Source organism: Scyliorhinus canicula, chromosome 1 (assembly GCF_902713615.1).
Source record: "Scyliorhinus canicula chromosome 1, sScyCan1.1, whole genome shotgun sequence".
NCBI classification, from domain to species: Eukaryota; Metazoa; Chordata; class Chondrichthyes; order Carcharhiniformes; family Scyliorhinidae; genus Scyliorhinus; species Scyliorhinus canicula.
Window position 1 is genome coordinate 239,601,493 of NC_052146.1, and position 14,932 is coordinate 239,616,424.

The 14,932-nt window shown below is 45.1% G+C and overlaps 1 protein-coding gene across 2 annotated transcripts in view; it reads right to left on the reverse strand.

Annotated features, from left to right (window-relative positions):
- Positions 1–14,932, reverse strand: part of LOC119972746 (acylphosphatase-2-like) — a 187,860-nt gene that overhangs the window by 135,964 nt on the left and 36,964 nt on the right. For both annotated transcript variants that reach the window (XM_038810061.1, XM_038810071.1), the window contains exon 3: positions 13,549–13,658. In XM_038810061.1, the coding sequence (XP_038665989.1) occupies positions 13,549–13,658 (110 nt within the window). The remainder of the gene's footprint in view (positions 1–13,548; positions 13,659–14,932) is intronic.

Genomic DNA, 14,932 nt, shown 5'->3' on the forward strand with positions numbered 1-14,932 from the left:
ATGCTGACAGCTGCGTGTGTGGAAGCTGTCAATCGTAGCCTGGTCAAATCAATATCAAAGAAAAATGAATGAATGGTGTGCAGATCAAAGACTGAGGGGGTTTAAACACAGCTGACTGTTTTTCTCTTTCCAGGCCTCCCTCGGACTCACAGTAGCAGGACCCTCCGGACAGCATCATTAGCCAGGGCCTCAATGGGTACCTCTTATCCCCATAAACCCATCCATTCTTGGGGTGGTCCTCGAAAACGCCAGGGATCTCCAAGTGTCCCAGGATGTAGCTGTCATACGCTCCCTGGGAAGCGTGCACAGACGTGCATGATCCACAGGTGGTGGTCACACACAAATTGAACATTCAGCAGGTGGAACCTCTTCCTGTTGACATAGGGCACTCCCTGATGCCCCTGCGTGCAAAGAAACATGCATGCCATCTATTACCCCCTGGACATCTCGGCGATGGCGGAGAATCCTGCTGCCCGGGCACCTTGCTGCATTTGGTCTAGCTCAAAGTTAATATAGTTAGTTGCCCGGGCATATAGGGCATCTGTGAAATGCCACACAAGTCCCCACTGCAATTAACCCATTGCACAGAAGTTCAGGGCTGCAGTGATCTTATTGGCCACCAGGCACGGGTGGCCCCATCCTCCACGGGATGTCAAGTCCGCCAGGACATGGTACAGGAGCCGTACCATCTCCTTGTTGAGACGTAGTCTCCTGCGGCACATGCTGTCCGTCATCTCTTCATACGACCAATGACACCTGTACACCTTGTGCCATTGGTGGCGTTCCCCCTCTCGGTCCCTCCTCGGACCGATTGGTGGCCGGGTTTGCAGGGTGTGCGGTGGCCCCCTATGGTTGGGGTGCTGCCTCCAGCCTGCGTTGACGCTGCTGCCACCTTCTCTGACGTGTGGCTGCCTGGGCTGCCACCAGAACTGCAAGGGCTGCGCTGCAGGCTCAACAACACCATCCATCTTGGCTGCTGTAAGGAATTGGAGGAGGAAGGAGACCAACGATCATTAGGGCTTCCACCCTGGACCCTCATATCCCTCGAGCGCCCCTCACCTTTACGTGTCCTGTCTTCTCTCAGAGTGCTATCCATCGAGCCAGTTGTGCTGGAGAACCCCGTTCTGCAGACGCACCCCTGGCTATAGCAGGAGCCCCTAGAACCCAGACCCCTGCCAAGAATACTGGGAAGACCATGCCCAGAAACCCTCCCCTGATCTACACCCTCACCTTCTAGTTATAGGGATATCCCCAGTGCTGCAGCCCAGCACTTTGGTGTTTACTTGTTGGCTGCTGCCTCTGTGGTGTTGACGCCCCTAAGGTTCAGGCAAAATGTCCAGGTCTCAAAGTTCAATTGGAATGCTGGGCAATAACACGCGTCTGAGACATGGAACCCATGGTAATGCACTTGGGAACTGTGAAGTGCTCACATAATTGATAAGGCCAATTTCTTGTTAGCATAAGCCTTCAGCTGCGCAGCTAGAGGCTGCTCACAGCTGGAGCGAGTTAAAGTGACCTTCAGCATATAACCATGAACAGGACTCTGTCCTGGAAATGTTTGGTAGGACAGACAGGCAGCAGCTGTAGTTGCCCCTGTATGCGTATGCACAATATTGGAGGATGGCCTGTAGTCCCTGCAGACACCAAGTCCATCACGATTAGACCCCCAATCCATAGTATCCAGACCCCCAACCCCCCTGAGGAGTTACCCGAGCAATATGGCGCTGCATGCCGCGGAATAGAAATGGCTACTCGCCTCCTCAGCAACTAGCATCTCAGCTTCCCGTTTTTAAAAAGGAATATAAATGGTGCCCGCATGAGCTCTTGCTGGGGAGCTGCTTAGTTCCCAAGAGGCTGTTAGTTTGGGTCTCCATCTTGCTAATGAGATGGAAATTGCTCTTAATTGATCTCAATTGGTGTCTCGTCACGTCTGGGCAGGGTCCAGAATACACCACCAGGAGTTGGTCGGTTAGATCGCAAACAGAACCGTGCCTGGCGCGGATCCCAATTTCGGCCACACCCACAATTTATTCGGCGTGCCTGGATCCACACCGGGCGCAATGCAGGTGTTAAATCCCACCCTTAATACCTGCAACTAGAGTTGCTTTAAGCAGGTTTGCAGAAGTATTTGAGCAATTCAGGATTGTGACTCAACAAAATGTTTCTGATCTCCCTTGCCCAGGTGAGAATTGTTTATTCAATTTTAATGGGATTTCAACTTTGAAATTGTTTCCCAGCAGGAATGTGTCTGTCCACATATTTACTCCCAAATAGACATGGGTAGATTGCTCTTCTGAACTTTAGGCTTTTTTGTTCTTTGATCTTACATTAACACAACAACTGTCACCTCTCCATTTTTTGTGTCATTTCATGGTACATTAACACCATCATCTAGAATGAAATATACATTTTATCAAGTGCATTTTGTACTGAATATTGAATACCATTTGTTGCTGATAGGTGCATGTTAATCTGTTGAACTTGTTTTGTGAATAACTACAAATTGAATTATATGCAGAGACTAAATTAAATTTGACTGACATTTGATAACTATTAGTCATAATTTGGAAAATTGAAATGGATGTAGATTGGGAACGTGTTGCAGCACCATGTTAAAACTCTGACATTTTTCCATAAGTATGGGGTGTTAGTATGGGAAGGTGCAGAGTGGTGACCAGAGGCAACCGCAAATATAGATGTGACTGTCTATATAGTATCAGCAGAGGGCTGGAGCAGTGTCCACGAGGATGGTAAATGGGTTGGAATTTAAAAATGTTAAAGTCAAATGCCACTGCCTCTGCATTCTTCGGAGCTTCTATTTATGTAAGTGTCAGTTCTAGCTGGAACCAGATGTGAAGCACAGTAGAAGTAAGTTCGATTTCACCCTGACTCTTCACCCTCTCTCTTGGCTTGACAGATGATGGACATGCACTGTCTCTTTTTAAACATATTTTTCATTAGTTTTTTTTCCCCATTTATCATAACATTAATCACAACAAATAACAGTAACATTGATGCAAAACGGGTACAGACAGAACAGGAGCGATTACCAGCAAAAATGCACGCAAAACCTTACAGAATAGATTCGGAGCAGGTCAGTTCAGGGATCAGAGCTCCTAGCTTAACTGCCGGATCAATCCAACCATGAGATACCACAGTGTGTGGGGAAAAGAGGGCAATATAATATTAATACAGGAGGATAACAATACAGGTCGCACATCCCAAAGTATCACAGTTCAGACTAACAATCTGAAATGGATTAAACCAAGTTGTACTAAAATAAATTCGCTCATGGAAAGTTTAGCAAAAGCAAGACAACCAAAGTGGAGCCTGTAAATTCAAGGTAGGGGGTTCCATACTTTATGACACACTTTGGATGTAGAACGGAGAACAGATTTCAAAGGTTCTATGGGAATGGGCTCTGTCATGATATCATGAATGTGTTGTAATTCACCGACTGACCAATAGGCGTCTCACTGGTATATAAGTGAATGTTAGAGTCAGGTGACCTCAGGCTGACTGGAAAACAGGGGAGAGGTTGCTTGTGCGTGTTCATACTGTTATTCATCTGTTGTCTTGTATATAGTTGCCCACAGTTAATGTTAATAAATTGTTTATAGCTTTAGCTACAAGTGTTCTTGTAATATAAGTCAGGCCATCCGACAAGAACATTATAGGTTACATATTCAGCCTATGCCAGTTTTGTATGGAGAGATATTTGTCACTACTCCAGCAGCATAGGATATTCTTACGAGCAGCAACGGTCAGGATATTATATAGTCTTTTTTCATCAGAACCTGTGATTCCCCTACCCAGGAGACCCAGAATCAGAAATACAAGATTAGACTCGAAGGCTCTCTCAAAAATCCTCTCCAGTTCCCTGACCACGCCTGACCAATAGAATTGAATCTTGACACATGCTGACAGACAATGCATATAGATGTCCTCGACTATTTAGCATTTTAAGTACATCAGGGATAAAGCAGGATCAAACCTGTGTCTAAGATTAGATGCAATAGGAGTATGGTGTAGTATCTTGAAATGGATCTCCTTCATCTTACTGCAAACCTAACTTTAAACTGGCATAATCCCATGTTATCCTGGGCACGGTTACTGGCTGCATTCTGCCAAAACCAGGACAGGACATGGACAGTAGATCCTGTGAGAGGCCTCTTCCGGGATTCCTGACGGTCATTATGCCTCACAAGACGTCATGACCTGGATCCCGCCCACAATGAACGGGACCCAGACTTGCAGAGTTAAGTGAACTGTTCCAACATCAGATCTAACCAGCTCGCGAGATCGAATGGCTTCACCAAAGAGACCCCAGTCAGGCATCGTTTAGCACTGGTCTCCACAAACAGGGGCCAGGTGGAATGGCACTCGGGTGGGGGTATCATCAAGGTGATCGGAGACCCTCGGGTGGTTGGTATCTAGGCAGGGGAGCACCCTGGGTTCTCCCCTGCCAGTGTTCGCAGGTGGCACTACCAGAGGATGGCAGTGCCAAGGTACCCAGATATCCATTAACATTCAAAGAAGCAATGTCCCCATGCACCGCGCCTTGAATAATCACATATCTACCGCCCTTGTCCGCGGTACAAGTTTCAACCTTAAAAGGGACTTCTTATTAATAAGGATTGCCATTCCCCTATTGCTTGTCAAAAAACATGCTAAGAAAATCAGCCCCATCCACTCTCGCTTCAATTTTAAATGTTCCTTGTCATCCAGGTGAGTTTCTTGTAGAAAGGCTATGTCTACCCTTTCCATCATAAGAAAGGAAAGAATCTTTTTCCTTTTCACAGGGTGACAAATGTCCCACACATTCCATGAGCAAATTTCAGATAAAAGGCCCCATTAATTAAGCCACAGAGAAGAATAAGACTGGGTTTTGTGTCACAATCAGGTGTGCGCCATTACACCCCCTCCTCCAACTCACTTTACACCAGAGTATCCCCAAACTGTTCCTTTCATGGATAGACCTTTTCTGTACCAAAGTAGGATAGAGTCAACAACACAGAAGCCCTCCGATAATAACCAAAAAGAAACAAGAAAAAATCATGACCACAATAGATCTAAAGGGACATTCCTCATTAAGGCTGAGGACCTGTAGGATTAACCCCCATGGCCATATCATCAATCCCATCTGGATACCTTCTCCAGAATGAGGAGAAGAAAAGAAAGGCCAACAAGGGAAAAGGAATTGAATGTCCTTCCCACATTTTAGACCCACCCATGGACCGGTATCCACTGCCACCGACAATAGTGTCATTCGATTCTGCCATGATTAACACTCGAATAATAGAAGAAAAACAATGGATAATAACCATCCGGCATGTCTACCATGACTAAGACGAGAAAATATGATAACTGAATAGTAATAATACTAATACGAATACCTGAAACATTACAGGAGAAGCAGAAGGCAATCAATCAGTGCACATATTTGGCAACTCCCTTTGACAGGATACAGGTAATAAGATCAGACAACAATGCCATGATAGGGAAAGTGTCCGGATTCGAGCTCGAGTTAGTCCGAGCAGTAAACATCAACCCATTTCCTTGCCCCTTATGGATAGAATGAAGGCCAAAATAGTAGTTTGATTATTGAACGGCTTGACGGAATTGTTGGATAAATTTTCAGGGTCGCAGGATAAAGCATAGCATAATTCACTCCAACAGCCCTGAGTTGGCTTTGAACTTCAACGAAGCTCTGAAACTCGGCCTGCGCTGCCGTCGAGAGGTCCTGGAAGAAAGAAATCCTCACTCCCTTATGGAGCCAGGCCCCACCTCACTGTGCCGTCTCCAGGACCTTCTGATGATCTTTAAGGTTGTGAAAGCAAATGATTAAGGTCCTAGGATGAAAACCATCCCTTGGCCTCAAAGGCAGGATACGATGCACCTTTTCTAATTTGAAATGCTCAGCCTTCACATCCAGCTTCAGAAAATGTTGCTCGGGAGACATGTGGTGTAGTGGTTAGCACTGGGACTGCGGAGCTGAGGATGCGGGTTCGAATCCCGGCCCTGGGTCACTGTCCATGTGGAGTTTGCACGTTCTCCCCACGTCTGTGTGGTTAGGTGGATTGGTCGCGCTAAATTGCCCCTTAATTGAAAAAAAAAATTGGCTACTCTAAATTTGCAACAAAAAAAAACGTTGCTGCCAGTCCTCGAAGAACTTAACAGGGGTCCTACCCTCCACACCTTCTGACAGACCGATTATTCAGATATTCTCTCTCCGACCTCAGTTCCCCAAGTCCTCCAGGACCTTCGCTACGTCACTCAACCGGTTTCCAAGGATTGAGTTCTAGCCTCCAAAGAGGAAGCATCATTTTCAACTTGCAGGATTCTCCTCCTTTTCAGCAAGCCTCTTAATGATGCTTTGTAACTCGGTCTCATTAGCCTCCAGATTTTGTACACACTGAGCCTTTGGTCAATCACTCGGAGAATGTCAGCAGTCATCATTTTCACCATTTCGAAGAGAACATAGGAGAACGTGGGGGCGAGAGACCTCCCGAGGATCAGGCCACCATATTGAAAGGGCATCTCCACCCCCACTGAATCCAGCTGCACCCTTTTATCGACAGATTTCTTGATGTTTTTCAGCATTTTCTTACCAATACTAATCCCAAAATCGTCCAGGGACATAACAGGAAATATTTCTTTTTAAATGTTTTTCATTTATACAATAAAAAATGAACAAATCTGTACAAGCCAAGTACAATTTACAAAAGCCAAACATTAGAAATAACCCCCAAAATCCAATCCCCCTTATCCCCCTGACCCCTTCCCCCTGTTTTCTGCTGTAAAGAATATTTTCTTTATTGCTTTTCATTATCATACATAGCAGGGTCATTTGGGACACATGTATTACATAATGATAAATCAATCCTAGTCGGCTGCCCGTATTTACAAACTTTCAGTCGGGAAGTGGGGGATGCACAGGGTGTGATCTGCGAATGTGCCTCCCTATTTTCTACCCCCTCCCCTCCTTCTCCGCTTTCGTTGGTGCTTGTGGCCTCTCTGTTGCCCCCCTCTCCTTTGCTCTATTGGCTGTTGGCTACAAACAGGTCCTGGAACAAGTTGGTGAATGGCCTCCAGGTCTTGTGGAAGCCCTCTTCCGACCCCTGATGGTTGAATTTGATTTTCTCTAGTTGGAGAAATTCCAACAGGTCAGCCAGTCAGTCTGCAGCTTTGGGTGGTGCTGCTGATCACCAGCCGAGCAGGATTTTTCGGCGGGCCATTAGGGAGGTAAAGGCTAGGACGTCAGCCCCCCTCCCCATAGAGAGTTCAGGTTGGTCTGATACCCCGAAGACTGCCACTTTTGGGCATGGCTCCAACCTCATCTCCACAACATTGGACATTGCCTTGAAGAAGGCTATCTAGAACCTGACAAGTCTGGGGCATGATCAGAACATGTGGCGTGGTTGGCCGGGCCTCCCTGGCACCGTTCACATTTGTCTTCCACCTCCGGAAGGAACCTGTTTATTTGGGTTCCAGTTAGGTGTGCTCTGTGTACCACTTCAAGCTGCATTAGATTGCAGGAAATATTAACTCAAGGACAATCCGGATGAACAACGGATTAGAAGCGGGTGGCGCCAAAGCCCAGGTCAGAGCAGCTACTCACTTACTCGTATCATGTGACCCCGTGCACTCTTTTTAATGTTTAGAAATTCAGAATTAAATTCATTAAATATCTATTAATTGGCATAAGTTGGGTAAAGAAGCAAAATTCTTAAACTTGATGCCCTTGAAGGATTAGATTGCATGCAACAGGAAAGGCTGGCCCCAGCCTTCAACAAAATAATAAAAATAATAACTTGAAGGCTTGGTGAATAAATATGCTCTGCGTCTCTAAGTCATACAGACCAGTAAGATTGAAGGTTTCATCCAAGTCTGTACTAAACTGCATGATCTCAGCCAACATGAGGGGAGGGCCACAGTAAAGGCAAAGTCGCCATAGTCCCAGGTGACCACAGACTGTTTTCCTTTTTGAAGGGGGAGAGCTGACTGATGGTAATTTGACCTGAGGATCACCACACCTCAGGCGAGGGACAAGGTTGAGAACACAGGACCTTCATGAATAACTTCAGCCGGTATGGGAATTGAACTGCATTGCTGGCCAGGCTCTGCATCACGGACCAGCTGTCGAGCCAAGTGAGTTAAACTGTATGATCTCAGCCAACATCAGGGGAGGGCCACAGTATTCACAGATCAGCAAGCAAAGTTAGTTGAGGCAAAGTTCTGGTTCCACTTACCTAATGAAATGGTTTACCATTACACAGCTTCTAGGCCCCACACAATTAATACAATATTTTCACTGTACCTTGGTGCAAGTGACAATAAATCAAATTCAATTAAATTAATAACACTAACTTGATCAAAGTATTGCCATTTATTGAAATGGACCCAAGCATGCGTCAATGCCAGGAACACTAGGGAAAACGGCAAAAAAAACACCAGCATCATCATGGTCAGATAACCACAGAATTTCAGCGACCTCTAGAGGACAGAATAAATAGTACAATGCTCAAATGTGGCAATCAGGTGCAATTTTCTAACAATAAATTCAAAAACAAAAATCACCCAATTCAATTTAATGATTTTAATGAAACCACAATAACCCATATGTGGTTAGTTTGGATAACCTCCAGAAACAAGGTTAGAGTTTGTGGTCTGTGATTAAAACACATTGCCTAACAGACAGCATGCTAAATTAATGGTGCTTGCTGTTTTGCATGATTTGCTGCATTCAGTCAATGATAACCTTGCTGTTCATTGGCTACACAATCAGCAGGAGCCCGATATCGTGAGTGGCTAGTGTTACTTAGAGCCAGCCTGTATCGCTTCAAGGAAGGTGCATCATCCTGCAAAAAAAATCATTGATAGGAATTGTTTGAAAACTGAATCTGTGCTGTGATATTTTGTGCAATGGTTGAACATGGGGAGATAGATGCACCAAGGTTTCTTAAAAAGCACTAGAGGCATGAGCGCAAGAGATGGAGAGAAGGAGAGACATCCATCCTGTTTCCACAGCAGCCAGCAGGGCAGGACATCCACTGGGCATATGCTAAGCAGGCAGCTGGATAAAGTAGCAGCAGAGGTTTTGCCAGGAATGTGCCTCCAAAAAGCAGGGATATAGTGCAGGAGGAAGTTATTGATCTATTTATTACCTGTCATTAAGGAGAATTAGTTCAATTCTCAAAAAGCAAAACCTACCAACTGCACTGCTAGCCCAGCTTTAGTAGGCCACAAATGAGTGAAGACTGAGTTGGTAAAGAGAAAAATTGGTTTATTGCAAAGCAATTATATTTACAATATACATCAGATATCAGCCGGGGCTGCTGTTGGTTCCATACTTGGCTGACTTTATACTGATCTTAATCATGAATGATCTCGGGCTCCCCGGGGAGCACATATTTGGTGAGACTCACGGGGAGACTGATTGTTCCAGCCCCATAGGTCTCATGGCAGCAGGGTAGCATGGTGGTTAGCATAAATGCTTCACAGCTCCAGGGTCCCAGGTTCGATTCCCGGCTGGGTCACTGTCTGTGTGGAGTCTGCACGTCCTCCCCCTGTGTGCGTGGGTTTCCTCCGCGTGCTCCGGTTTCCTCCCACAGTCCAAAGATGTGCGGGTTAGGTGGATTGGCCATGCTAAATTGCCCGTAGTGTCCTAATAAAAGTAAGGTTAAGGGGGGGGGGTTGTTGGGTTACGGGTATAGGGTGGATACGTGGGTTTGAGTAGGGTGATCATGGCTCGGCACAACATTGAGGGCCGAAGGGCCTGTTCTGTGCTGTACTGTTCTATGTTCTATGTGGGCTATAACAACAACCAACTGCTCAATTCACTGCACCCCATCACCCACCTACCGACATCAATCAGTACTCAACCCTTCCATTTGTTATCCCACCCTCAAATATTGAGAGCTGATATATGCCCCACACCCACCACTCACACATTCTGGCCACATTCAACCATGACACCCAGAAATATTTCAGAACATTCACTGACAGACTTTCCTGTCTCTTTCAGTAGAAAGTGGCACATAACTGCAGGCAGAAGAAAGAAACTGAAGAAAGGCATTCTAACCCCATGGAGGAGGCATTGCTGCCCATCATGAGAAGGGTCATGACTGACGGCACAGGAGAGGCAATGATGAGGGCCTCGCCATTCTCTTTTTAAATTGAAAGTACCCAAATCTCTTTTTTTTTCCAATTAAGGGGCAATTTAGCGTGGCCAATCCACCTACCCTGCACATCTTTGGGTTGTGGGGGTGAGACCCACGCAGACACAGGGAGAATGTGCAAACTCCACATGGACAGTGACGCAGAGCCGGGTTCGAATCCAGGTTCTCGGTGCCGTGAGGTAGCAGTGCTAACCACTGCATCGCTGTGTCACCCTCAGGTCTCTCCATTCCTAATCCTCCTCTTCTGTTGCCAATTTTCTCCCATCCTATATTTTCTTCTACTTCATGAGCTGCACTTTCACCTCTCCCTTCACTGCTCCCAACCCTTGTCCCTTTCTCATTTCAAATGCAAAAAAAAAGAATCCTCCCAGTCAAAAGAAGAAGAAATCAGTAAGTGAAAAGACATTTTAAATTGATCTTACGCTCTGACCAGCACGCAAAATTTAGAGGATGGGATTGAGAAGATGTCTGTATGAGTGGAGTTACCAGGCACAGATGTGCAGGAGTCAGGACAAGAGGAAAAAGGATATCACAGGAGTCAGCTGCCAGTATACAAGGTTGTGCACATGTTCTGTTGCAGAGGAGTCAGAAGAGGACATGACAGGTACAGAAGAGGGGTACACAAGCAAATGTTTGATGTACTGGAAAGCTGGCAGACAATGCCAGAGTGCCTGTTATATTCCAGATAGACAGATGCTGAAATATAGTACTCGAGCCAATCTCTGCACACTTTTACAAACATTCATTTGCAGAGAGATACACGTTACAGGCATGTACCTCCTCACCCAACAACTATAATTTCCGTCTTTCCCTCTGATTCAATCAGAATATCAGCCAATAAAGAGGCACGATACCACCTTTGATACAGTATATTAGTAATATCCTGTATTTACCTAAAAAAAGAAGCTAATCAAATGTAGGTGACATTTTCAGGGATGACGATGCACTTCTGCTCCCCCATGCTCATGGATTGCAGAAGACATCAAGGTTACCAGCATTCACTGCGCAATCCTTTTCCAGCGATACCCGGGTGCAGACATAGCCACGAAAAAAAAGGCAAGCGGCGGTCAGGCCAAACAAGTTCCTACTACTACCTGGGCCTGGTAACGGTCACCTTCCCAGGTGAAGGAGTAGTGCCATAAGAGGCCTCCCTATTGGCCTGTTCTCCTCAGCACTAGGTAGCCAAAGCTCAGGAACGTGAGACTGAAGTCCATCCAGAAATTGGGGACCAGCCCTCTTTCAGATATTGAAAGAGGGGCTGTAATCAGTTATGAATTCAATTTATTGTATCAGCTGGATGCTTAAGTTCACAGTCTATGGACATTGTAATATTTAAGGGACACGTTATTCCAGTGCTGTTACATTATTTCCTGTCTGGTAACCAGGGTGGAAGTCACTTGCTGTGTTTTGATAGGTCTCACAGAACAGTTCAAGGGTCAGTGAACAGCTCGTCTCAGTCAGTTTTAGTCAGGAAGTGTCACAGACACAGGATCAAACTACAGGCGAGACAGGAGTCCTTGAATCGGCTCAACCGTCAATTGCACAGGACTGTTAAATGCAGAACCATCTAGACCAAATCCCAGTTAGTATAAGGAAGGACTCCAACAAAAAGACTCTCCCACCATCCTCTGAATGACAGGACGGAATGCCACGGAGTCCCCAGACAACCTACAAGGGCAAGGAAGAAGGAAGTGAAGGTTGTGCAACAACAGTCCGCATAGGAAATTGTTGCACTCAGAATGGGAGGGTAGAAAGGGAAGTTCTAAGAATGTTTAGGTTGTGGGACCAAGGCACCGGTGGAAAGTTTTGCAGCCTTGCACCAATGGGAAATTTTATCCAAACAAAGATCAGCTCAGGCAGAGGCAGTGCACACAGCTGAGCCACCGCAACACCTTGAGTAAGTCAGGGCAGAGCATTAAATTTTAAGATTCTCAATGTCTTTGGGCATGAGCTTGATGCCATGCAAGTGCATGTATCATGCCAGCTCTTAGAGCAAAGTCCAGCTTCCGCCATCATCCAGTGCCTTCCCAACCATGGTCACCTTGGCAGTCATAGCCCTCTCCTCCACCAGTCATATGAATCTGTACTGATGGAGGTGCAGATTCTTGAGCAGTGGATGCTAGTTGATAGCTTCCGATCCTGATGGGAGAGCACTTCGGCTGAAGAAACCATGTTCCAGATCGTGATCAGTTTCTGGTAAAAGACAGGCAGCTCTCCCATGGAGACACAGTGACCCCACCAGACAATCACCGCCCAACTCCCCCCACAAGGTTCATAAAGAAGAGCTGCATGTTGTAATTGAGTTTATTCTGTTACTTGATGTGCACCAGTACTTGAATTAACATTTTTATTTATCTTAAAGACTGGTTGTATGCCAACACACATTTAAAATTTGATAGGTTTGAAGCGCCACCTGATCTTTGAATTCTTACATTCGGTTGGGTTCCACTTGGTGTCAGACTTTACTTTTTCAATGCTACAAAGTTTTGGTTAGGTAGGGGCATGGAAGAGGGATGTAAGTGGAGAGCAAAGCAAGGAAATGATAGGGGATGGCCTTATCTGCGATTGATGCGACAGGGTGAACAAGGCCAAACGAGATGTCAAGGTCAATGACGCGAGCGTAATGCGTGTGGAAGAGTTTTCATGGAGGGACAGATTGAGGGAGGATGAGAAGGTTGTGAACTTAGTAGAGAGAGAGAATGAGTTGAGTAGAGGTTGTAATGACCATCAATGAGAAGTTGTTTGGTGCAGAGGCTGAGGAAGGAAAGCAATGAAGATATCGCAGTGAGAAAACTTTTATCACATTTGGGTTTGGTCTCCCTCTAATTCTTAGGGTTTTGTTATGATGTATTTTCCCCAAATGTAACCAGAATGGTTTGACTGCACCATCCTTTACAGGTCATGCCATTCTCAGAAATCCAAATATCTCTTATATTCCCAAAAGGCTTTGAAATTTATTTCAGTAGGGAAGGAAGGTTTCTTGCATTTACTGTTTGTGATAATTGCTTCACTAACCTTAAAGGAAGGGCCAATATATTCCACATTTATGTTTTGTTGTTTTGGTTTTATATTTCATTTTAATAATATTAAACACGCAAAAGTCAAGTAATTCTACCACATAAGCCTACAACTGACTTTTAACACAGGAAAACTTGTAGATTTATTTTTAAAACTTATTAGCGTTCAATGACTGTCAACATTCTTAAGATAGTTTAGACAAACACAGACAACTTAAAAATTCACTCATAAGATTTGCTGAAACATTCTAGGCACAAAGAATAATTTTTGACTTTTACACTTATATTATTCAATATCTCATATTTTATTAACTTTTGAAAAAGAAGTATAAATAGCATGAATCACTTACATTGAATTTACAAGTTCTTCTTTACCCTGCACTTGTCCCTCTACCGTTCCGCTTCTAGTGTTTCTAACCCATCCCACCACACCAAGTTTCCTAGCCTGATCCTCTGTGTACTGAAACAAAATAAAACAATATTGTGTTAATAAGCTTTGAATCAGATTACTGTCCATGTGCTTCGAAAGAAAAATGCAACTTAGATTGATGTTGCTGTCATGTGACAAAAAGTAACATTTGACATGCAATGTTGTAAATTGAGTATACAAATATTAATCTGGGCGCGATTTAACCAAAATAAATTCTTTTTGAAAATATTTTTATTCCGTTTTTTTATATTTTATACATAAAAAAATCAAAACAATGCAAAACAAGGATAATAACCCCCCAACCAACACCCCAATAACTCAAAGAATAGACCCTCATCCCTCCCCACACTCCTCCTAGCAGCTGACATTATCCAACTCTTTAAAATGAAGAATAAACAGACCCCATCTCTTATGGAACCCCTACTTTGTCCCCCTCAAGGTAAACTTAACCTTCTCCAAATACAGGAACTCGATCAGGTCCCCAAGCCACACCGAGGCACAGGGCGGAAAGGCTGACCTCCACCCTAACAGGACTCGCCTGCGAGCATTCAGCGAGGCGAAGGCTAAAACATCTGCTCCGCTCCCGTCTACAGCTCCGACAAGTCCAACACCCCAAATATGGCCCCCAAGGCACTGGGTTCCAAATGCAGCTGCAGCATCGCCGACATGGTGCTGAAAAAAGATCCTTTAAATTTCTCCAACTTTAGGCAGGACCAGAACATATGTACATGGTTGGCCAGCCTCTCCCAAACCGCTCTCTAGATTTAGTTTAAAAGCTTGTGTGCGTTCAATGACATCCAACATTATTAAGATAGTTTAGACAAACACAGACAACATAAAAATTGTCTCATAAGATTTGCTGAAGCATTCTAGGCCTCTCAAATAACTGGCTCATCCTCGACCTTGTCAGCGAGCCCTGTGTACCACCTTTAGCGTATTAACCCCAGACTCTCACACAAAGTTGAAGCATTCATCCTCCGCGACACCTCACAAAACAAACCCTCCTCCAATGCCACCCCAGCTCCTCCTCCCACTTGGCCTTAACATCTTCCAGTGACACCAAATCCTCCTCCAAAATCCTCCCATATATCGAGATGACCACCCCTTTCCAACCCCATCACCGACCACACCCCCTCCAACAACGAGGAGGGAAATGTCACCAGAACAATCAGGAAAACCTTCCTTGCAAAGTCCCGCACCTGCATATACCGAAAGACCTCCCCCCACGGAATATCAAACTTCTCCATCAACTTCTCCAAACACGCACACCGCCCTTCCAAAAATAGGTCCTTCATTTCCATCAC